The sequence below is a fragment of the Glandiceps talaboti genome, chromosome 8, assembly GCF_964340395.1.
Source record: "Glandiceps talaboti chromosome 8, keGlaTala1.1, whole genome shotgun sequence".
NCBI classification, from domain to species: domain Eukaryota; kingdom Metazoa; phylum Hemichordata; class Enteropneusta; family Spengelidae; genus Glandiceps; species Glandiceps talaboti.
The window spans coordinates 14,347,887-14,373,053 of record NC_135556.1 but is presented as its reverse complement, the minus strand read 5'-3'; the positions used below and the strand labels follow the sequence as shown (position 1 = coordinate 14,373,053).

At 34.7% G+C, this 25,167-nt stretch overlaps 4 protein-coding genes across 4 annotated transcripts in view; 1 reads left to right on the top strand and 3 right to left on the bottom strand.

The window, feature by feature from the left end:
- LOC144438576 (centrosomal protein of 135 kDa-like) overlaps window positions 1-161 on the bottom strand; it is a 50,208-nt gene extending 50,047 nt beyond the window's left edge. The window contains exon 1 of the mRNA XM_078127661.1: window positions 60-161. The gene's annotated coding sequence lies outside the window, so the exon portion shown is untranslated. The remainder of the gene's footprint in view (window positions 1-59) is intronic.
- Window positions 162-1,669: 1,508 nt separating this feature from the next.
- LOC144439024 (MIT domain-containing protein 1-like) lies at window positions 1,670-6,837 on the bottom strand. Its single transcript, XM_078128266.1, has 5 exons — window positions 6,535-6,837; window positions 4,920-5,021; window positions 4,054-4,277; window positions 3,396-3,508; window positions 1,670-1,865 (listed from the first exon to the last, which is right to left on the bottom strand). The coding sequence occupies exons 1-5, from the start codon at window positions 6,665-6,667 to the stop codon at window positions 1,706-1,708; spliced, it is 732 nt and encodes a 243-aa protein (XP_077984392.1). The 5' UTR covers window positions 6,668-6,837; the 3' UTR covers window positions 1,670-1,705.
- Window positions 6,838-6,928: 91 nt separating this feature from the next.
- Window positions 6,929-12,095, top strand: LOC144438836 (spermatogenesis-associated protein 4-like). The gene is made up of 6 exons (XM_078128021.1): window positions 6,929-7,096; window positions 7,457-7,586; window positions 7,946-8,064; window positions 8,757-8,919; window positions 10,130-10,334; window positions 10,872-12,095. Exons 1-6 carry the CDS (start codon window positions 7,020-7,022, stop codon window positions 11,021-11,023), a joined length of 846 nt encoding a protein of 281 aa, XP_077984147.1. The 5' UTR covers window positions 6,929-7,019; the 3' UTR covers window positions 11,024-12,095.
- Window positions 12,096-17,287: 5,192 nt separating this feature from the next.
- Window positions 17,288-25,167, bottom strand: part of LOC144438552 (WD repeat-containing protein 17-like) — a 72,394-nt gene continuing 64,514 nt past the window's right edge. The window contains exons 19-27 of the mRNA XM_078127631.1: window positions 24,377-24,519; window positions 22,072-22,092; window positions 21,347-21,458; window positions 20,725-20,866; window positions 20,126-20,228; window positions 19,353-19,454; window positions 18,712-18,807; window positions 17,906-18,083; window positions 17,288-17,571 (exon numbers count right to left, since the gene is read on the bottom strand). Coding sequence (XP_077983757.1) covers window positions 17,452-17,571; window positions 17,906-18,083; window positions 18,712-18,807; window positions 19,353-19,454; window positions 20,126-20,228; window positions 20,725-20,866; window positions 21,347-21,458; window positions 22,072-22,092; window positions 24,377-24,519 — 1,017 coding nt within the window. The 3' untranslated portion in view covers window positions 17,288-17,451. The remainder of the gene's footprint in view (window positions 17,572-17,905; window positions 18,084-18,711; window positions 18,808-19,352; window positions 19,455-20,125; window positions 20,229-20,724; window positions 20,867-21,346; window positions 21,459-22,071; window positions 22,093-24,376; window positions 24,520-25,167) is intronic.

Sequence of the window (25,167 nt, the reverse complement as noted above, 5' to 3'; positions counted from 1 at the left end):
CGTTCGAATCGAAATGTTCACGATGACCGAACAGATAATGAACACCATGCAGGACTTACCTTCATATATGTCTGTGAATTCGCAAATATTTCAAACTTGGCAAAAAAAGGCCTTTCTCCAAAATCTACGTCCGATTGTTGTGAATGTGAGATGGTACACGATCTTGGCAATCTGAATTTTGAATTCGTGCGCAACTGCAGTGACCTTTTCTGCGAAGCATGGCGCATGCCAAGTGTCTTTATAGGGGTCGTTCATTAACGTTGTCGCTTTTTCATAAGGGTGTTGTAGAGAAAATTTGCATCAAGAATACTTTCATCACGCTTAAAAATCTAAAGCTACTATAACTCACAATTTCGGCGATAAAATTATAGAATTATATAAAGGTAGTGGTGAGTATTACCCAGCTCGTCACCGAAGTTGCTACCACAACACCCACAAATGAATAGATCATCCCAATTATACTTCCGCACTGAGACATCGCGACAATGGGAACAATAGATTACGATGTAAATCAGCAGACGAATTTTTATTTCATACCATAAACAGGAAGAAACGACTGCACTCAACATCAAACCATCGAAACCGAAGGGTTTTTTTCACAATGCATGCTAAACGCTTTTTTTACATGTATATATACATAGCACCATTCATGTTTTTTTTCTCTTTCACCTTTCCTTTTATTTTACTTTGTAAAAAGTTTCCATTTGGATTTGTTTACTTTCGCATCCAATTTCAACGTTCCGCGTTGCTTTAGGCCATATGCACTTTCCATGTATTACATTTCAAAGTGGGTTATCTTTCAACACGATTACAATTTACATTACATAAACATGCAATCACATCTTTTTGGCTATAAAAGGTTATCATTTGATATTTTGAACAAAACCAGGTAAGTTTTGTATTGATATTTTTTTATTGAGGGTGTACACAAAGTTTAAGATAACCTTTTTTACTGTGAAATCCTTCTGTAGGAAAGTTTCTCTTCATTAGACATTTACACATCAAACCTTTACATGTAACGTTTTCACTGTCACAACTTAAAAGCTAGTAGTAGAGGGCGCAATTTCCAACACCTGAAATACAGCCAGTCGACTTGAACCACATCTTATGTAAATTGTAGTCCATGTCATTTGTATGCATACTGTATTTATCATGCAATTCATTCATCTTTACACAGAGTCATGTTTCCATACATTTACTCTTTTTGCCTTTAGTTTCTTTTTTGTGTACTTGGGGTAGCACAAAGTAAAATGTTGCATTATTAGTTCTACTTGGTTTAATAATTCTGTTACTGGTACCAGTAGAATGTCTTTGTTGATGAAAATGGCATGAGATAATAATTTTGGAAACAGTATGTCGAGGAGTTAGAAGTTTGAAACCAATCTTTATTGTCTTCTGAAATAGGTAAAGGTGTTTGCGTATATCAAAGATTAAAACATACTCAGTGGAGTGAAGACAGGGATTTTATGTAGTGGCAGTCACTGTCCAAGTGATACATGTCAATGCAAAGAAACAACAAAATTTTAAAAAATGGGAAATACACACACACACACACACACACACACACACACACACACACACACACACACACACACACAAAGATTAAGATTGATTCTGAGTCCAATATCTTATAAAACAGTATAAAGTTTATTTTTTAATAAAGTAATCACCAAATTTACAACTAAAATACTGACACAAACCGATACTATCTATCTGTAGATTTAGTGTGTTTACTATGAAATATATCTACAGTTGTTTCATGGCAGTGTCTAAAATCAAAATCACAAAATCCAATTGCAAATTTTCCTGTAGCCTTAAAATAATCTAATCCTCTTCCAATCTTGATAATCCAACCATTATTAAATCTGTGAATAAAATCAACGGAATGATATTAGATTATACAACATCACACAAAAATACAAGCAGTATTGCAAGGGTCAGAGGATAGACGCATGTGGCCAGCCACACCATTTCACAATATAATAATAATTGTGTGTTTCTGATGACACATGGCCTCAGAGTACTATAGGGTAGGTAGGTCAGGATTTTATATTTTTTTCTTTTTAATTGTTTTTATTTTTGAAATAATATTGCTTCAACCCAAAACCAAACAAAATGCTGGTTAGAATACCCCTTCTGTGATACTTTGATGAAATATATACAGACATGACTGGGGAAAGAAAACAGACACGCATGAAGGTCAAGAAGGCAAAGAATTTCTTATCTTTTTGTTTGAAATGTTTATAAAATGTTTAGGGTCGGTGGCTTAAACTTAGGTTGGTCGGGTTATTGGAAACACACAATTCTTTTTTTTTATTTTGCCTAACCTTACAAATATAGTCTTATCAGCAGTACCCACGTTATACAAGCAACATTCCAATTCTATCAGGTTCATGTGTTGATGATAATTATGAGTTTTATGAAAATCAATAACAAAAGGTCTTTAACTAAAATCTTGTTTGCAAACGTTGAAGTATACCTCTGTGTAGATGTTTATGAGAAGAAGACCATCATAAATAGTTCATCCATAATAGTACTCAAATAAATCACATTTATCCTAGCAAACCTCACACAACACATGTGTAGATAATGCTACATTTCTGGTAAATGAAAATTTTCGAGAAATCTGTTGACATGGAGTAAATCCCAAATGGCTGACAAACCATGCATGCATTCCATCAGTGTTCAAAAGGTTAGGTGCATCAGATAACATTGTCCCCTAGGTGCAGTAAGGTGACACTGTGGTGAGACAAAATTACACCAAGATGAGCCAAGAGGAAGATGAAGAAATGTGAGGTGAGATGAGGTGAGGTGAGAGGTCAGGTCAGGTGTGATGGGGTGAGGTGAGGTGAGGTTAGGTGGTGAGGTGAGGTGAGGTGAGACACTTTGATGTGATAAGATGAGATGAGGTGAGAGGTCAGGTCAGGTGTAGTTTGATGGGGTGAGGTGAGGTGAGGTGAGGTGAGACACTTTGATGTGATAAGATGAGATGAGACAAGACAAGGCACATGTATGTGATGAGCCCAAGACAAGATGAGATGAGATGGGACAAGACAAGATGAGATAAGAGGAGAGGACAAGACAACACAAGATAGGATAAGATAGAAAAAGATAGGAATTAGGGTAGGAGAGGATAGGATAGGTAAAAAAGATTAACTTCATTATCAAAACATAAACCGTACAAATTCTTGTAAACTTTCATCGTACGTTGAAGGTTTTTTGGCTTCTGACATGACTAGTTAATTGAATCAAAAAGAAGGAGAAAGGGGTGTAGTAGTTGAAGAAAATCATGCAACAATAACCCCAAAGTTACCAAAGAATATTCACCAATCACACATAGTTTTATCACCATTTCCTACCTTCTAATCTTTCTTCCCTATTATCAACAGACTTACCTGATTTCCCTATCATGCAATGAAGAAGAAACGTTAACAATGAGTTGAACGCCATGTTTTGATAAACTCTCTTTTAGTTCATCAAGTCTGCTTTTCTGTTGGTGAAAGTTTGCCTGAAATTTCACAAAAATACAAGTGATAGCTATTGTTAATGAAAGTTTATAAAACAAAAATTGAACAAAAAATGGTGGATCACTATTTGCATAACAACAAATTTGTATTTAGCAATAAATCTCAACAGTCCTTTCTAACAAAACGATGTTAGTCATCCATCACAGCAATGTCTACCCAAACCCATCATTCCTACTGCCATCAAAAGGTTGTGAAGCAGAATCTTTCCCTGTAGTCTCAACGGTATTATTTCTGGTTTGATTGAGTCCTTCCGGCCGGGTCGTCGGGCGTCTTTGGATCTGAGGCTCTCTGAGGCTATCTGACGCTCAATATGACGCTATCTGAATCTGAATCTGATGCCAACTTTATACTCATTGTATAAACAGTATCCACAACAATTACCAACAAACAAACACACCAACCCTTAGACTGTATACACAGTATCCACAACAACAAATCTTCAAGTCTGACTCAATCTAAATTTGTACTTTATATAAAGAATTCAAATCTTTGCAAGACAAGAGGATCTGGTCCTTTCTATACCCACCTCATCTGATCCTGTTGTCAACACTATTTTTTTCACTCTACTAGGGGGCTTCATTAGTAGTTCACAGAACCGTAAGAAATTGTAAATCTGGTGAGTACTTCTTACATAGGGATCCTCTACTTCAACATTTGTCAAGTATTCATCTATGAATTTACCAAAAACTGTTTTATAACTGTGTCCAGTTGAATCCTTTGCAATATGGTATTGCTCATGATATCGACCAGCTGGAGAAATAACAAAACAAAAATATTTATTTTTATTCACGAAAAAGGAAATTAAATGATGTTGAATTTATTGAAAATGACAATACCAAGGTTATAACTTTTGTTACTATGGTGACAACAACTGATGACAATGTTCTCAATATGGTAACACGGGTACTGACCCTGCTTGAAAGAAAATCTTGAAAAAATTCACAAAAAATTATTTCAATTTAGGTTAAAACAGCATCAATTTGCCTTTTGGACATTTCAGAAGATAATGCTCCCTTCCTGGCCTAAACCACAGGGAGCAGGAGGCATGTATGCAAAACCTTGCATAAAATTTTTTGACTACTTTTATTATGTTCGATAAAAAAAAAAGATCATACAAATTATTAGTGCACTTTCTTCTCAACATTTGTGTTTAGCTGTTATCAATTTATTCTTAGAGTACACACACATCAGGAATTAATTGCTCTGCCATACATCGACATCTGCAGTAAATATTCATAATTAACACAATTGTACAAAAAACAACTGTGCAAATCTTTGCATGTCTCCAGCTCCCAGTGTTTACACTAGTAATAAATCATGTCACTGGCCCATCAGTTCTTGAACAAAAACACCCCAAGTTTATTTATGCATCAGTCTGAGACACTTCCTTACCACTTTTTTCTTCTTCAATGTGATCTTTCAATTTTTCAGCTCTTGTCATATATTCTGATATCCTATCTCTCATAGCTTTCACTTTGGATTCATTTTTTGTCACTGAAATGAACACATGAATAATTTTTATTAACATAAACCACTATGCATTATTTTTTTTTTATGGTAATTTTTTCAAATTATTTCATTGAGTGGCAGCTGATTACAGTGGTATGCTAGATTACTTTACAATACTCTGAATAAAATTTCAATTTGCCAGAAGTATATGTATATATAATATATCATAACAAGTACATGTATAAGCAATATACCATAACAAGTACATGTATACACAATATACCATAACAAGTACATGTATATACAATATACCATAACAAGTATACGTATATACAATATACCATAACAAGTACATGTATATACAATATACCATAACAAGTACATGTATATACAATATACCATAACAAGTATACGTATATACAATATACCATAACAAGTACATGTATATACAATATACCATAACAAATACATGTATATACAATATACCATAACAAGTATATGTATATACAATATACCATAACAAGTACATGTATATACAATATACCATAACAAATACATGTATATACAATATACCATAACAAGTATATGTATATACAATATACCATAACAAGTACATGTATATACAATATACCATAACAAGTATATGTATATACAATATACCATAACAAGTATATGTATATACAATATACCATAACAAGTACATGTATATACAATATACCATAACAAATACATGTATATACAATATACCATAACAAGTATACGTATATACAATATACCATAACAAGTATATGTATATACAATATACCATAACAAGTATATGTATATACAATATACCATAACAAGTATACGTATATACAATATACCATAACAAGTATATGTATATACAATATACCATAACAAGTACATGTATATACAATATACCATAACAAATACATGTATATACAATATACCATAACAAGTACATGTATATACAATATACCATAACAAGTATATGTTATACAATATACCATAACAAGTATACGTATATACAATATACCATAACAAGTACATGTATATACAATATACCATAACAAGTATATGTATACACAATATACCATAACAAGTATATGTATATACAATATACCATAACAAGTACATGTATATACAATATACCATAACAAGTATATGTATATACAATACCATATTCTCCATAAAAATGAAATGACAGATTAAAGCAATGTTACTTGTATATATTTTGTTATTGTTGAAAAAATCTTTCAGTCTAAGTATCCATGGTGATATCAATATAGATACAATACTATTAGAGATGGTCAGAATTTAATGATGACTATGGTGATACTGTGGAGAAAAAACATGATGATGGTGGTGGTGGCCGTGGCGGCGGCGGCGGTGGTGGTGGTGGTGATGATGATGATGATGATGATGAGGAGGAGGAGGAGGAGGAGGAGGAGGAGGATATACTTACTCCCCCCCCCCCCGTCATTACATATTTAACGACTGATACTGCTATGTCCCATTAAAGAGCACACATCCTAATAACCTTTAATACAACACTAACCTTTCATGACTTCCATCAACAGTTGTATACCTTCCCTATAGCAAGCTAGAGCCTCGGTAAATCTACTACTGCCATCAAGCTCTACTGCACTTTTCAGAATACTGATTGCTGATGTTTCCATCCCTCCAGCCATGTCCTATACCTTCTGGTGATCTCTGGCCCTAATGTGCATAAACATTCTCGGTAAAACAATGGCTCTAATAGACTATTTTTTCGAATATCGTATCGATACCGATAGATATTACATTATAAAAGTGTAATACGAGATCAGACTACCTTTTCAACATGCCTTTTCAAAGGATAGTTGGAGCGCCCTCACAATGCGGAAGTGTGCTGTGGTCTACCGATTGGAGGAAAGGAATACCAACCCATTCGTTGCTAGCAAACATAGCAACGAGCTCCAAATCGAACGTAGAGTTCACAAGAGTGTCGCTTGAAACGACTTGAAAATCTCAAGTTTTAGGTTAAGTAAGGAGATAGGAAGTATGTCTGGGTTACCGAGAGAAGTCCTGAAGTGGCTTCAAAGTTTAGACCTCAGTTTTCCAGTCAGGAATTCGAGAAGGTAAGGATGGAAATCTGGCGCGCCGCCGTCAGAGTACACTGTGCAGTGGTTGTGCCTAGCCCTTTGCATGCTACATGTTCACCGCGTCGTGGCTAGATTGTCATATCAAAGTCGACACCTCGCCTGTCTAAACAGGTGTCCAATTTTCAAATAAGCATAACGACGGGTCTATATAAATTTAATAGTCGAGAAAAATGTTCTCAACTTTTTCATGTTCATAATTATTTAGAATAGTTTTGCTTATGAATTTTAAACACCCAATGTCGATGTAAACATGATGTAAATAAACAGTTGTTCACGCATGTATTTATGGTATGTCGTTCTTTCAAATTAACTCATGTGTATCTTTCTCCATTCTAGGGATTTTTCCAATGGCTTCCTAGTCGCAGAAATCTTTTCCTGGTATTTTCCCCAGGAAATCCAGATGCATTCTTATGACAATGGAAGGTCACTCCCAACCAAACTGGGAAATTGGTCCCAATTAGAAAGAGTAAGTTATAATATATGTAATTTTGTACCTTGCATGAATTTGCAATGCCAACCACACCCCCACCCCCATCCCACACCCATATATTCCTCGACAATCTTAGTCAAATCTTGACTGAAAAATAGATATTGTCTTGTTAAAACATATACTGGCTGTGAAAACTTCACACTGTTTTGTTACCATATTAGGAAGGATAGTATGGAATCCTGGAATCTCATCAGAGTCATAGTGTCCTGTTTATCTTTATAACTTCAAAAAATGACATTTCTGTAGCATAAATTCTAGACATCTTATACAGTTTACATTTTGTTTCTACAAAGTATGCAGTATTATTTTACTCATTATTTTGTCTTGTATTACAGTTTTTCAAAAGGAAAAGTTTGGAGATTCCCCATGAATTGGTAGATGGTACAATCCATTGCAAACCTGATGCTGCTGAATTACTTGTTCAACTCATTTATACCAAACTAACAAACAGAACGTAAGTATCTTAATACTAGTATTGCAACTCCTGATCAATATAATTCACTGTCTTTGTGAAAACATACAAGTGGAATATCTTCGTGTGATGGAAGGTCCCAATCAAATGAAAACGTGTACCTTTAGATTGGTGTATTTAATCAATATGTGTGTGAATATGGAAATCAAATATAACATGATAAAAGTTATGTGACTTTGAAATTTTTAAAAATTGGACAATGTCTGCCATGTTGATATGTAGGTGAAACTGAACCAAGTACCAATGCCATTCTTCCAGGGTTACCTACCAGTTTGTGATTTTTATTAATAATGTACAGAAGGTGAAATTAAGCTGAAACCCCTGTCATTCTACCTAGATTCCACACGAAAAGCTGTGATTCTACACTTCTAAAACTATTGTCAGTTTTACTTGGTTTCACATGTTACCAAGGTTCTATTGAATACCTTTAGTCAAAATGCTAACAATCATAGTTTATTTTTGTCATTTACCAAACTTTGCAAAAATAAGAGGTGTCAGAAGTAGTTAAGCTAAATTTTGAAAAAAAAGGTTCAAGTTTGACAATTATGTTGTCGCACTATGTATCACACATTCACAAATTATATCAATAACAGATTTAATTTTTTTGGGGGAAGTTGCAACACCCATTATCTTTAGATCTATATTTCTACAATTACATTGTTTTTCTTTCACAGAATAAAGAGAGTACAGTTAGATCATGAAATCGACTTCACTGACAGAGCTTATCAAGACAAACTACCTATGCATGCCAGAAGTACTGCTTCCATGGCTGTGAAAAATAACCTTAAAATTACAGAATTTATTACAGAACCTAATTTAATCACATGTCAACAAAAGGTAAGAATTTAGTAATTATTAGATTTATAGATTTATAGTTTGAGTATATAGTAAATCAGTCTGATGAAGCAAACTTGGTTGAAAGGGTATAGTCTGTAACTTTATGATTGTCATGGGTTACTTTGGTTTCATATTGAAATTATTTCATATCCACTTACCAAAACTCATTGAAGAGTGTTGAGCAACTTATCAAGAAGTGGCCATATGGATAAGGTTTGGGTATTTACATTGTAATTTTGTTTTCTAATTTATAAAACAATTTTATCATGGCTTCCTACTTGAAAAATTAATGTGAAACAACAGTGAGTGACCAAGTCTGTGTTTGTAACTCACTACATTGCAAAAAGCCAGAAAGTGTGTAAAGAGTTTGTTATTGTACATACAATAACACACATTTTATACATTTATTAATCTTTTTGCAATTTATTAAGTTACAAACAAGGACTTAACATATGTTGTTTCACAGTGATTTTTCAAGTAGGAAGCCATGATAAAATTAATTAGAAATCCAAAATACATACCTAATCCTTATCCATATAGCCACTTTAAAATGACAATATTTGGTTATCAATAAAAGTGTGGGTTTTTTAAATGTTGTCTCAGGTATAAAGTTGAAATATCTTTTTACACCTCTTTATCTTCAGCACTGTTGACTCTGAGTTGCTAGTGTTCATGTGTGTGAGCTCAGCTAAAATTGAGACCCTTAGTTCCATACTGCTACCGTCAAGTGGGACAAAATAATCTCTGTTCATTTTATCCTATGTATGCCATATCTAAGTACAATTAACTGTATCACAACATTTTGAATTGTCAAGTGTTTTTTGACGTCTTCCTACATAATAGTCTGTAAGGTTTGCTGTGACGGGGCACCCTCACACATCAGTCAACCCCTCTCATGGGCAGACTGACATGATATATCTTACAGTCTAGACATAAACACCCTTAGAGACATAGTAAGGATATTTATATATTTACAGCATGTCCTAACATTGGCTTATTGATGTATCACTACAGTAAACTCCATTAGCTAAATTGGCTCCTAAAGCTATACCTGGAACAGGTGATAACATTTCATTCATAAATTATTAAAATTCACAGCATATACATACAGGCTTTCAAACTGCTTTTAGTGTATATTGTGAGTTTAATAATATATAAAATATTGATGTTATTAGTTTTGAACTATTTCTTGTTTTTTATCTTTCACCAGGCCCAGAATATTGTTGATAGACATATTGAGTATAGGCGAGAGGAAAGATACGAGAACCCGGAGCGTTTTGACATGATGCCAACACTAGGTCAGCTAAGTCCAAGGAAACCACCACAACCTACGTATGAAGAGGACAACCAAACACCAGAAACACAGGCTAGAAAACTAAGCAGTAGACCAGTTAAGAAACCCACCCCACCAATGAGTGAGTTGGATTTCAATTGTTAGCTTACCTATGGGGTCTGAGAAGATTTGATTTGGAGAGTTCGTGTGAGAGTTTGTGCCTTTCATGATTCAGAATCATGATTTCATTTATGGAAACTTCAGTTCATATAGATCAATGTCCCTTCACTCTGCTAACAGAACGTGCCAATATAAATTGTGTCCATTTCACTGTCCAAGCTATGGACATGGCTAATGTAGCTTGTCGGTTTCATTCTCTTAGCAATTTGATCTTGCTAATACCAGTAATACGATCCTCAGTGACGATTCACAGTATAAATGGTATGTTCCAAATCTCAGATAGGTCATTTAGATACAAAAGACATACTACAAACATAAATTCTGTAACTTATTGACATAAATTTGTTGACCATAGTTACCTTAACAAGACCCTGGACTTTACATCAGGTGTACATCCTGATACATCTAATTATAGACCCCAAAACGACGTCATGTAGAGTCTACCAGCTAATCATCCAACAACCACTAAATCTTGTCTTACTTTTTTTCCCCTACACAGAAGCCAGAACTAGTCAACCACCAAGTCGAGAACCAAGTATTGTACAATTCAAAGAAGTTCAAGTCAAACAGTTAGATCAAAACTCACAACATTCTATGAGACTTTCTGCCAATAGTTCTCGTGGATCTAGACCTGCTATTGAAGGATACTAATCAAATTGCTGTGGAAAAAAAAGAACACTGAACTAAACAAACCCCAAAAAAGGTGTACATTCCTACAAGCAGAATTGAATCGTTTACACAAACTATTTAAACCTGAAACAGTTTGCAGAAAGCTACAGTCATATATCCCAGTGGATTACAATATTGCAGAAGTGCAGAATTTGAGGAAGTCCACATTTGTAAATAAATATGTTTTAAAAATACACATAAAATATATCGGTTTTTGAATGAAAATTTTAGACCTGTTACCTAGTATTACTTAGATAATAAACCATTTTGCTGTCTGCATCCAATATTTATGTTATAAAAACAAAATCTTCAGTTATTTGTACTTGTTCTAATAATAGCAGGAATCATGACAGGTTGAAATTAAACAGTGTCCATGTTCTCTGAGAAATAGACATCCTTAGTAAATTCTTAAGTATGCAAATCTTTTGACAAATTCCAGGCTATGTAAAAGTGTGAAATCTACATCTGTTGTACAGCTAACAGTTTCTTTTGCCTCTGTGTTGTCTGAAATAAGCATGTTTAAAAAATCCAAGTGTTTTTGTTATCTGAGGACTGGACATCAATTATATTTGCAATTTAGAGGCGTCCCCTCCAAGATCTATCTTTCAATAAACAAAATGGGCTGGACTGGGACCCCCCGTGTCCTATCTCACCATTGGCTGCAAATGTTTGAGTGACAGCTCAGCTAGCAATGATATAGAACAGGATCCCAGACTATAAAAGAGGGGGGGGGGGGGGGGGGGGAGGTTTGATAATGATAAATGGACTATATAGTGGTGTTATAGCCTCCGAGAGATGAATGTGGTGAAAATCATTGCCATGGTGCTAAAGAGAGAAATCTTGGATTGAAACCTTGCCCCTCTCAGAAATGTGTGAGTTCTAACTTTCATGCTGTGGAGAAACAAGAGCAATCAACAGACACCTGACAATTTACATTTTCTTGATACTGTTACGTCTGTGTTATATTACCACAGCAAATCAGTAAATATATTTAGATTTTCTGTTTTACTTATTGTACTGATATAAGTTGGAAATAAAATTGTTTTATAAACAATGAGTTGTTTCTGTTTCCAGTATGTAACAAAATGTAGAGTAAAGGACTTGTCAACTTTTTTTTATCAAACCCAATTCTACTAATGTCAAGTCCAAGTCTCCCAACTGGTTCGTCATTGTAGTTGGACTGACTGCAATTCTCATGACAAGCTCATTCAACAAAATACAACTGCTGACATCAGACCATGGACAAATGGAACCTGTTACAAACAGGAAAAGTAAACAAATCAATTGGATTAATAACACTTGACATAACAGCTTGGAACAGCAGAGGCTTGTATCACATTTCATCATTTGATATGAAGCTTTATGGCCTCTTTATGTGTATGAAATGCCAGGGGAACTTCTGATTTGTTTGTGAACATGAACTATTATGTAAAGCGGCCATACAACTGTTATCAAATGATGAAATGTAATATAAGTCTCTGTACTTTCAACATGCTGTGCCAAGTGTTATTAATCCAATTCAGTCGTTTACTTTCCCTGTTTGTAACATTGAGGTTCTGTTCATCCATAGTCTGATGTCGGCAGTTGTACTGTTTTGTTTCCTTCTTAGTTTGGTGCACTGCCAGTACTTCCTAATTACAATGTAGAATTGCTTTCTGCAGAAATTCTTGCATTTCTACACAAAGCTAGCAATGTTGCGTTGTTATTTTTGTCAACTTCTGTCTGCAGTATGTAGTGACATCATAAGAAGACACACACTGGTACAAATGTCCACATGAACAGCTGATGTCACTTACCTGACACATTGCAACAACCTGACACAGAAAACATTCAAACTTTTTTATAAGGTGAGATTTATTTATTTTTTTCTCCTTCATGGAAACATTCATAGACTGAGTTGATTTGACACGAACTAAAAGCTTCAAAAACAAGTTATGGAAAAACTCTTTTTCATATCCATAACTTAAATCCTCTAAAAGAAAATTAGAACAGTGATGTCATGATAATTATTATTTATCAATAATGTTGGTAAACATATGCAAATAAGATTTATATTAGTAACCATGGCAACCAGTAGAATTTTACTGATGATTGATTTCTACAGTCTTGTTGATAATGATCAAATACAGAACCGACAAACCTTTCTTACAGTAATAAGGAAGTTCACGTTAGTTGGTAAATTCGCTAAAAAGTGACATTATAGTGTTAAAACTTTGCCCAAAGATAACCTTAACAAATTTGATTTCCAATCATTTAAAAATATCCTCAGAAAATCATAGACCCTCTACTACGGGTCTCTGAGAAAATTAATGAGTACGTTCGTTTTATAAACAAAAAATATTTGGTCTTGTTGAATTTGGGTAAAAGTTGGGTAAATGTTCATTGTCACTCACTGAAGAGACTCGTAAAACTACGCATATGTTTAACAAAACGTTCAGTAATAAGACATCATACATACATATTATTAATAATTACCTGATAAATTTCACATATATACTTTATTTTTAATCATGGATAATATTTTTTACACAATATATAATTTTTCTCACATTTTTAATGCATTTCAATAAACATGTAACATTATGCCTTTCTATTCGAAGTGGTAAGTCTAATAAAAACGAAGGGTGCCTTCATAAAGGACCATTGGTGGCGCTATTTGCTTGCTTTGCAATCACATATAAGAAGATAAACAATTGTTTGCAAAGGTAACATTCTGATGAAAAAAGGCACTGAACTAATGCACTGAACAACTAAATATCTACAAATATCCTGTACAATTTATTTACAGTGAATATGAAGCAATGACAGCCTCCTGATCTGATGAAAATTGTAACAAATGTTTGGACGGTGAACTTGAGAAGTTTGGTATATATAATATTGAATGTTTGGACAGATACACTTAACTCATATACATGTATATAAGGATAATATGTAGTACTTGAAAACAAAAGTACTGTCATACCCATGATTAAGTCACACACACACACACACACTACACAGCTACATGGTAAAAAAAACAACAATGATACTTCCAAAGGGCAAGTCATCAGGTTTACAGTGCATGTCCTTATAACCTTATATCGACTTTGATACTACGTAAGTAAACAAGCGTTACAAAGCTTCAAATGGTTACACAGACTGATTTTTTTGTCACCACAAACTGACATAGAAAACATTACCAGTACAGCCAGTCAGGAAGGCACGTAACTACATGTATACTGGTAGAGTGCAGACACTAGTCAATTAGGATGTCGGCTGGTTTCATAGGTTTTAAGTATTTATTTGACCTGCTTATGTGTAGTTTGATAAGTACATGTATATACTTCATTTATATATCACAAATAGAGCTGTTTGGAAAAAAGTGAGACAACTACGCAATGCTTTTAAAATACTATGTTCTCTCAGTCGAAACTACATTGTTTAAACCCTTTACAGACAACACAGTAAATTGGCACTTTTTCCCCCCAAGAAGGTTCACAACAGATTCTACAAATATTTGAATACGACTAGTAGTCTGGAATGTTGTCATTCTATGATTATATCTCTGGTTAATTTCCAATCAATGTAAGAGACTGCATGTATCGTTGGTTTTACATGTAATCGCATCTTCAAAGTATGCAATCTAACAGTTAGGTACGACAGCCTTGCAGCATCATGCATGTAGATGGTCTACTGGACAGGTGTCGTGATTGTGACCCAACTACATCGTTACATTGGTGCCATTCTAGAAAAGTAGTTTGGAGTGTTAATCATACCCCCATTAATTGCACCTGTAGATGCAACATGACCTCCTACACACAGGCAGTGCACAAAGTTAAGGGATCTCTCATTATTTATAGCCAGGGGGGTCACGGTGCCAGAGGCATTGCCGAGGACCTATTGAAAATTTGAGCAACCCAAGCCATGACTCACAAAATTTTACTAACCCTCTAACCCTCATCTACTGCTCCCCCACTCATAAATAATGATGGCTAGCTAAATAAAAAAATTACAAATTAACTTTCTAAAATACAGAAGGTAGTATTTCAGATAATAAGTCACTGAGTCCTAGGATTTCAGTTGGTTTACTTGAGTTGTCTTTATGGCAATGATTGTCATCTTCATGGTACAATATATGAGAAAACACCGCAAGTCATCACATTGTACTCTCCTCCTCATCACACACTTTATAAGTCTACAGAATGTAAATATTGAAATCCGTCTTCAGATTTACTGTTTTGGCAATCGGTAATTAATGTGACTTTGGTAAACATTTTAGCAGCAAGAGTTATACAAGGACTCAATCATTCCTTGCACACAAAATCACACAGTACAAGTTTCACAGAAATTGTATGTTTTGAAGAAACAGATATAATAATAACAGAACCCAATGCTGCAAACTCATGTACTCATTTGTTCTTACAGTGTTTTCTGCTGCACTTTCACTCTCTACACTCATGAAAGTACGACCACAGAGAACATCGCAAGCACTCGTGCAAATATCCAAAGTATGAAGTAGTTACCCTCTCGCATCATGGGGTTCCGTCATATACTTTAAGTACTTTAAGTTGACTTCTGTGACTATGGAAGTACTGTAGTCTATGAGTATTTGGGTTCACAGGTCACTGTATGCTAATTTTATGCTAATTAATTGAACTGTTCCTGTTATATTGTCAGTGCACTGACTGTAGTGACTTGGGTAATTCCTTGCTTTGACTTGTTTCTGTTACAATTATATTATGTCATTACATGTCACCCTATTAAATATATAACTTCTCCACATTTCAACATTAACCTAATATTTTGGTTTTCAAGACAAGATATTACTGCTCTACTACTGCAAAACAGAAGACAATGAAAATAATAAAAGATATTTACATAATGTTTGTTTTGAAATGAAACCGAAAATATGATAATTGCTATCAATGATAGCTAATCATATAGTGGCTAATTAAAAATGGTTTACGAAGGCCATTTCACAGTGACATTTCTGGAGTTGGCTAATAGAGCGTCATCTGTTGTAATAACAATTTAAACAAATAAGTCGACAACCATCTTGAATAATCAAGGTATTACGACTATAATAATAATAATAAAAAACAAATTTATAATGAGCCTGTTCTCCGAAGAGCTCCAGGTGCAGACACAGTGCTACTAACAATATGACAGGATACGGAAACACAATTTGAAAATATGGAAGGATATACAGAGAAAAGAGTAAATGAGTGAAAGTTAAGATTGAAATAAATAAGTTGTAAGGGCAACGAGAGGTCATGAAAAGTGGTGACTATTATAACAAAATAGATGTTTTATAATACGTTGAGTTAGACCCAAGAACCCTGGTTGAAATAAAGTGATCATTTTCACCCACTATATGCTTAACTTTGTGGAATGTTTTCGTTAGGTTACAATAAAAATAGCGCCAATGGAGTCGTAACACAACTGTATACTTCATGTGCTATTTTCTAAAATGGTTTCCATTGGACTTGCAAATGTGTTTGAAAAATAAGGAATGAGTTGACTACGGCTGACAATCTTGTCTATTGAGTTGTTTCAAATTATAGTACCGGGTACTTGTAAAGCAAGGTGTAGATCACCATAATTTGCTAACTAAGGAAGTTTACTCACTTCACAAAACAACCAGTAAATTTTACACAGGCTTCAAACAAGTCCATGTTAACTTCTATGAGCTATACAGATGTCCTTCCTACAGAATGTTTTATTTCAGCCAAGAAACCATACTACAGTACATACTTTTAGTAAATTGTCATCCATTTTTTGTCTCTTTTGGGGACATTGAGCAAAACTCTGAACAGTAGGAACACATATTTGATATCATTTTGGGGTTATGTCAGCATATTTCAGGAAGTTGACGAAATAGTTTTACACTCAACTTGAAAGGAGTTGATTTGTCACATATTAGTTGATTTTGGCCAGATCAATTTTGACTGGCATCGAAGTACACCATTCTTCCAAAAACAAACTTGAATATTGCTACTTGAAATTTTCGACAGTACACTTTCAACTACACACTCCAGTCTTTGTCAACAGATTGACCCACTACTCAGATCACATGACCATACAGATCTAAGCCTAATAAGTGGGGTCATAGGCACCCGAAAGTTTATATTTCCATCAGCTCCATCTCTGTTTACAGTGGTTAATGTGACAAAGACTTGAAGTGTGCAGACCAAAATTTCAGGTAACAATTTAAAAGCTTGTGTTTTGAACAAAAATTTACTTTTGATACACAATTTGAAAATGTTGACTTGTATTGTATTGAAACCAATTCTTTGACTATGTCATTACAGAAAGTAGTCTGGAATGAATAAAGATGAGAACGGGTTGACTAATAACACAATCAACTTTGATTTGAGTTGTTTAGAGACCACTCCTGTGTGTGTATGTCTTTTTCATCACCGAACATCTTTCTAGAATGGATTGATTTGAGCTCCAGTTCCAAGAGGAGAGAATGGGTTGACTTTTGCCCACATCAGAGCATCATTGAGTGATATTGCCTGTCTGCCATCTTCAAGGAAAAATGCAGGTCCCTGAAAGATTCAAACACATTCACTAAGTGAGGAATTATTGTAAATTAAAACTCTGTGTATTCTTCAACCACTCCATGACTGGCTTTTTATGAAATTCTCAAGTGACAAAGACATATTTTCAACAGCATAAAATCTATTTTGTCAGAAGTAACCTATGTATACATTTTTTTAATTAGATACTGGATGCCAAGTGACATGGGATGTGTGACTGTAACACCCAACCCTCCGTATCCATCCCTCCATCCATCTGTATTCATCCATCCATCCATTCATCCATCCATCCATCCATCCATCCATCCGTCTGTCCATCCGTCCATCCATCCATCATACCTACCTGTATTCTATTTCCTGTGAGGTAGGATATATGGACATCGGAATGACTTGGTAGATGAGACCCAGACACCAGATCCATACCAAGACCGACATGATTACTCTCTGGTCCTGCCTTTCGTAGAAGTGATTCATAGATTCTTTTCTGTTCGTCAGTTGGACTACAATTATCTCTGGATGACCTGGAAGAATAAATGTCAAATTTTTGTCAATATTAAAACTCCTTATCATTAACAATCTTCCTTTGTTACAACTTGAATACATTTGTTGCAACTTGAATACATTTGTTACAACTATCACACAAAATAGAATCACTAGTTTACGACCATAAATGTACTTCTATCATATAGCTTCTGTAGTGTTATTGTGTCATCTTTGTACCAAATTTGTATGAAATCAGCTGGTGCATCATGTAACAGATATATGGCTGATATATTATCTGTATGAAATCTGGTCATGCATGTAAGCGTTACGGCTAGACTCAGACTACTGTCGACCTACTTCTATACTACCAGTATAATTAAGTGAGGCGTAGACATCTTGTGACATTTATGTTAAATTACTCTCTAGTCATTTTATGACTAACTTGTGCTTTGTACTGGTAACATTGTTTACAGATTGATTACATTTAAGAGACACCACATAAGCAAATGTAACAGAACAATTTTACACTTGATATGGATGCTATAAATGATTGTGACAAGCACTGAAAAAACTTTAGTTGACTTTTACTAGTTGTATTTTATTGTGTATTAGTATATTTTTCAACATTACTGGTATCTCCAACTTAAGAAATTCACTATTTCTCACCTGTCTGGCATTTTATGAACTCTCCAAGCATCTAGTTCGGAACTAATTTGTTTCTCTGACAATGGTATAACTACTGTATCCCGTATGCATAATAATCTGTAAAACAGGATTAAGAATCAGTTCAATGTACATTTTTGAAGAAACACAAGTTCAGAACAAAACAGTTATATTGCCAAATGCTATATGCATCTAAAGGTTTGAAAGTATTGTTATCAATATCATATATTTGTTCAAGAATTGGTTCTCTCTATTCTTGGCATGGGTCACTATATTGTGTAAGACGCTACCTTATTAGCTACCCCTGAAGAGATAGCCAATGGGGTACAATGAGCACTTACATGCACAGTTTGACGTTCACTTTGCCATTTTGGACAAAGTGAGGATTGAGCACTTTGGGTCCCTTTATTACATACCTCAGGACTCAAAACACACAGCTCAACTGAAGTTTTATAGTCTGCAGGTATCACACACCTCCTGGTGGCATATATTAATTGACAACATTAAATATAACACAACCTCATGAATATTCATATACATGCTCATCAATGACTGACCAGCACCTATGGGGAGAACCCTGGTGGAATGAAGTCACATCTCCATATATGATAGAAATAGACAGCCCTTGTTATATGCAAACTTACTTGCTATGTTCAAAGAGTGCAGGCACTATGGTATTGTATTCTCTTCTGATGGCCAATAGAGCACCAATATAACCACTGATTGCCAGTAATTCATTACGATGTCTGCAAAACAAACAAACAAACAAATAACAGTGTATCAACAAGTCCTCCTATTCATTGTTTAATCAACACTATAATCTTGCATTCACTTTGTCCCAATTTACAATTAAACTGGCATGAAACCAATTAATGATTCAATAGATTTGATTCAATTCAAAGTAAACTGAACCTGTATAGGTGAGCATGGTGGTAGCATGTAAGGGGAATTATCAACTGAATCAAATGGAAGTACGTACATGAACAGTTGTACATTTATTTGTGACTGTATGACAACTTTACAATTAAAAGTAAGAAGTATTAAATATTGTAAATTGCAATGTAACTGAGGATGTTCAGATGCAAAGGATTATGGGCTTATTTATAGCTGTGGTATCATAACACCTAAGCTGGAGTGGTTACAAGAACACAAGGGTCTGTGTAACCAAGACTAGATAATATTTCAATGTAATACCTAATCTGGGGTGACCAGCATGATAACCCTACGGCAAGATTCTCAGTAACCAAGACTATAAATTATTTGTGATTACCAACAATGATAAAAAGACTGCTTACATACAACATTGGCTGATTTATGTTTATCGATGGAATGATGTCATACTTCCCACAATGCACTATTCAAGTAGGTTGAAACAAGCTAACAAGTCTACCAATGTCTTCACAGCCAATCAACTTACTTTGCACATTTCTGTTGTTGTAATTTCTCAGTTCGGATACTAGATAACAATTCTACCAGTGTCTTCACATCATCCACACACCACTCACTTTTATTCATTTTGACTGTCAACATAAACAGAATCCAATTTTTTTGTAAAGACAATTCATGGAAATTTCAACATATTATACTGACATTAGCAATAACAGTCATTTTGTTTATGGAATTTTACAGGATGACAGTGTCCAATGGTTGTCGATTTATTTACATCTCATGTTAGTATAACTGTTTTATAAATTGAAGTTGAAGAAAATATAATCTTATCTCACGAGGAGTTGCCATAGCGAAGGGTAGTTTCCATGGAAACTATCCTGCTTTCTTCACTAAACATTTTGTCTATAAAATGTTATTCTTTCACTTGTCGTTTCAAAATTACTCGTTTTTTCTTTCTCTTCGTTATAGCAATTTTAATAGTATATCAATTTGATGTCAGCTGATCAAATAAAAATATTTTTGATCATGGTTTTCAATCATCTCATTGAGGAGACTAAAAAGCCATCACATGACATCAGGCACAGTACAAGCTGCATTTGTTGTTGACCTTTATCCTTAATAACTGACCTTTGACCTCTGTTAACCCTATTTCTAGTGCTAGGTCTGGAGTTGGTGATAGAAGAAAGTACTTGACAGCATTGAATACATCGCCCGCCTGTTGGGCTGCCTCAGCTTTCTTTAGACATTCTTCCAGGTTGGGTAGCCCAGCCTATATGGTAAATGAAATGATCATTTTTTTACCTTTTGTATGGAAATATAAACTCTTTTATGGAGTCAGGGATGGGAATTTCAATTGAGTGAGATTTTTTACATAAAACTGTTAATATATTTGCAACTCCCAAATGACAAGCCCCCTTCCCCTGACCATACATACTATATCTATCTTACTAGTATATATAGTATATATGGTTTTACCATTATGTGAATTTGGAGTCATGTGATGTCATAATGGTAAGAGTGGCCGGTTTGGAATCTACAGGTTACAGGTTTTAGTCTCGTCACTACCATTTATTTCTGAGTGGTTAAAGTCCTTGGGCAAGATTTTAACAAGATTGTGCCGCAGTCGACCCAGATGTACAATTGGGGACCTGGTAGGAAGGGGAAGAGGAGGAAAACAAGCACGTTATAAGTATGCTGTATTAATATAATTTTGAAATTTGGATGTTGCCATAGTAACAATTATACCCACTCTTTGATGTAGATCATTGATCTCTACAGCACTGCCACTACATCTTGCACACATTCTGACAAGTGGAAGATCACAGTTTGGTATGGTCTTTAGAAGATCAATGGCCAAGTCCCTGTGAATACAATTAGTACCATCTGAATATTAGATTATTGGATGATAGTGCTATAATCAAAACATTAACATGATCAACGCTTTGGATGGAAACCAAATGAATTTATTTAAACTCTTTGCATAGCTACCACATTATTGCAGCTTTTTGCATTGCCCCCACTTTATTTTAACTTATTGTATAGCAACAAATTCACCTTAACTCATTGCTACAATATACACATTAATACATACATACATACATATGTACGTACGTACATACATCCGTACATACATACATACATACATACACACATAGATACATACGTACGTACGTACGTACATACGTACGTACGTACGTACGTACGTACATACATACATAGATACATACGTACGTACGTACTTACATACATACGTACGTATGTACATACGTACGTATCTAAGCATCACACATAACTATTTTACAGTCACTGGTGGCATACATACATACATACATACATACATACATACATATACACACACGCACGCACGCACATACATACACACACACACAGATTGCCTAATAAATGTTGAAAATTGAAGTGAAACACTGAAAGTGTACATGCGGTTAAGAGTTAGACAGAGTGAAATCCAAGTACCTGTATTCAGATGATGGGAGGCTATGCAGTGGAGCAAAGGAGATAGATACATACAGATTAGTGAGGTTAGAGAGGATAGTGAAGACAAAAAAGGTCCATTCAGCAGGCAGGGTAGATTGTAAATTACAGCTACTGGTGGCACTGTCATAGTAGCAAAGAGTATCTAAGCATCACACATAACTATTTTACAGTCACTGGTGGCGCTCTCATACATTTGTCTATACAGCAAAGAGTTTCTAAACACCACACATGACTGTATTATATAGCCACTGGTGGTGCTCTGATATACATGTGTGTACAGCAAAGAGTATCAGAGCACCACACATGTACAGCCACTGGTGGCACTCTGATATACATGTGTGTACAGCAAAGAGTATCAGAGCACCACACACCACTGTATTTTAAAGTCTGGAGGCAGGAGAGAAGGAGATTTGATTAGAATATTAATACATCTAGAATTGTCAAACAGTGGTAACCACCACAATGCATAGACAATAGAAAGAAAGAACCTTAAAATTTCAGACATGCTAAGTACGGGTAACTGCCATGACTGTCCAGACTTTGAATTACAGCTTAAAGTCATGACTGTTCAGACTTTGAATTACAGCTCAGATAAAGTCATGACATTCCAGACTTTGATAACAGCTTAGATAAAGTCATGACTGTCCAGACTTTGAATTACAGCTCAGATAAAGTCATGACTGCCCAGACTTTGAATTACAGCTCAGATAAAGTCATGACATTCCAGACTTTGCATTACAGCTAAGATAAAGTCATGACTGTCCAGATTTTGAATTACAGCTAAGATAAAGTCATGACATTCCAGACTTTGAATTACAGCTAAGATAAAGTCATGACATTCCAGACTTTAATAACAGCTCAGATAAAGTCATGACTGTTCAGACTTTGAATTACAGCTCAGATAAAGTCATGACTGTCCAGACTTTGAATTACAGCTCAGATAAAGTCATGACATTCCAGACTTTGATAACAGCTCAGATAAAGTCATGACTGTTCAGACTTTGAATTACAGCTCAGATAAAGTCATGACTGTCCAGACTTTGAATTACAGCTCAGATAAAGTCATGACTGTTCAGACTTTGAATTACAGCTCAGATAAAGTCATGACATTCCAGACTTTGAACTACAGCTCAGATAAAGTCATGACATTCCAGACTTTGAACTACAGCTAAAATAAAGTCATGACTGTCCAGACTTTGAATTACAGCCCCAAGTTGTATACAACAGTTACTGTATTATTGCCTATGGCATACATATAACTTTCCTATCGTAAGTAATAGCATGGAAGCAATAGTAAAGATGATACTGTTTTTTTCTAAACTAATAACTATTTAATGACTTTGGCAATTTGAAACAGTTTTTATCATTAACATTATCTCATTCAAAATAAATCCAATCTCTCCCAGACAGGATTGACTTCTCCTCTATATTTCATCATCACGACATCTTTCATAAAATTGGGCAATTTCAGGTCATTAAACCTATTCTCATTTTAGAAAATTGGTTACCATGGATACTAATATCACTACATATATACATCACTGACTGGGGATACATCATGGTAAAAGATTTCATAACTGCAATGTAACATGCAAGTCATTAACCCTGTCACTGTTACTATGGCAACCAGGTATTGAAGCCACGCTATATTTGGTCATACACAGTTGTACATGCATTACACACACTCCAAACACTGTAGTATACAGCAAACATAATATATGTTGGTCTTATTACACATTAGAACAAGTTACATATTTGGAAATATTTTTACTATAAACAGTAACTACATGAATATAGGCCTCTATATATGTAAGCGTCTCTACTGTCAAACAAACATAAGGAATGCTAAAAGTGCATGGAAATATCCACTGACTTATTTTACATGGAGGCTAAAGTATACAGAAATAGCCTTTGTTATTACAATGTAAACATATCAATCAGGCAAGTTGCATATCATTACTACCAAAAAATCGAAGAAAAAAAAACCAGGCCAGTGATGAGGAAATATCTCTGCTCTTGAAAATATCTAATGGAAGCAAGATATTGAAATATCTCTGCTCACAAAAATGTCAGCTACATAAGGCAAACATATTACTGATGTTTATCTTGTGTGAATGTTTCTCTTCTTTAGTTTTTCTATATATGGACATTCTATTATCATTTTCCCATATATGGCATAATAATCATGCTTGATTACACTTTTGCCATATATGGACAATTAAGTTTTTGCCATAAATGGGCAAGGGTTTTTACCATATATGGGCATGATACATTTTCAACTTACCACTTGCTGATCCTCTCACATCTTTTGGCAAGAAGTTCTGTAGCTAGGTATGTCAGACTGCTGTGTTCGGTTGTATGTAGTGATGACCCTGCACTGATTGCAAGTTCAAGTTCATTGCCTCGAATCAACTTAGACATGGCTGACTGAAATTGAAAGAAAAATAAACACAATTGTTGGTGGCTTCCGAGCACTGTTAATCATTTCTTTTGTCGTGTAGTATTTTGAGATAAAAAGCTGCATCCTTGTAGAGCAGTTTATGTTTATTATAAATGAGAGATTGTAAACAATAGTGGGACTGATTGGAAACTATCTACATTTAAATGATAGAGTGTGTGTGATTTAACCAATCGGCTTTGCTGTAGAGTTTCCATACAACAACTGAATGAATACCAAGGACTATACACTATGCATACTATACTAGTGACATTTGCCACTGCAGTGCAGTATTGAAAATGTGATACCTACATGCAAATGAGCTTGTAATCATGGCCATGCACATGTATTAGAAACAACATCATCTTGCAGAATTTTTGTGAGATTTGCTGTTTTGGATAAACATACTATAGAACATAGGATCCCTTACTTAAAAGCCAGTGTGGATACTATGAGAATTTGCATTCATGCTTGAGGTGTTTTCTGTAGTACTTTCACTTGCAATGCTGATGAGAACGTACACAGCAAGCTGTCATGCAAATACCGAAGTACTGATGCTGACTTTCACGCATTTAGCCTATTTGTACAAATGAAGGACTAACAATACTACACTATTCTGCTATCCTGACTGACATTTT

What these genes read in the sequence shown, in the direction of transcription:
- LOC144439024 (XM_078128266.1), bottom strand. Translation starts at nt 6,667, where the DNA reads ATGGCTGGAGGGATGGAAACATCAGCAATCAGTATTCTGAAAAGTGCA. An exon ending in TGACAACAGGATCAGATGAG is followed by an intron (nt 3,509 to 4,053) that starts GTGGGTATAGAA and finishes GTGAAATTTCAG; the next exon opens with GCAAACTTTCACCAACAGAA. An exon ending in TTGCATGATAGGGAAATCAG is followed by an intron (nt 1,866 to 3,395) that starts GTAAGTCTGTTG and finishes TTTTATTCACAG; the next exon opens with ATTTAATAATGGTTGGATTA.
- LOC144438836 (XM_078128021.1), top strand. Translation starts at nt 7,020, where the DNA reads ATGTCTGGGTTACCGAGAGAAGTCCTGAAGTGGCTTCAAAGTTTAGAC. An exon ending in CCAGTCAGGAATTCGAGAAG is followed by an intron (nt 7,097 to 7,456) that starts GTAAGGATGGAA and finishes TCTCCATTCTAG; the next exon opens with GGATTTTTCCAATGGCTTCC. An exon ending in ACCAAACTAACAAACAGAAC is followed by an intron (nt 8,065 to 8,756) that starts GTAAGTATCTTA and finishes TTTCTTTCACAG; the next exon opens with AATAAAGAGAGTACAGTTAG.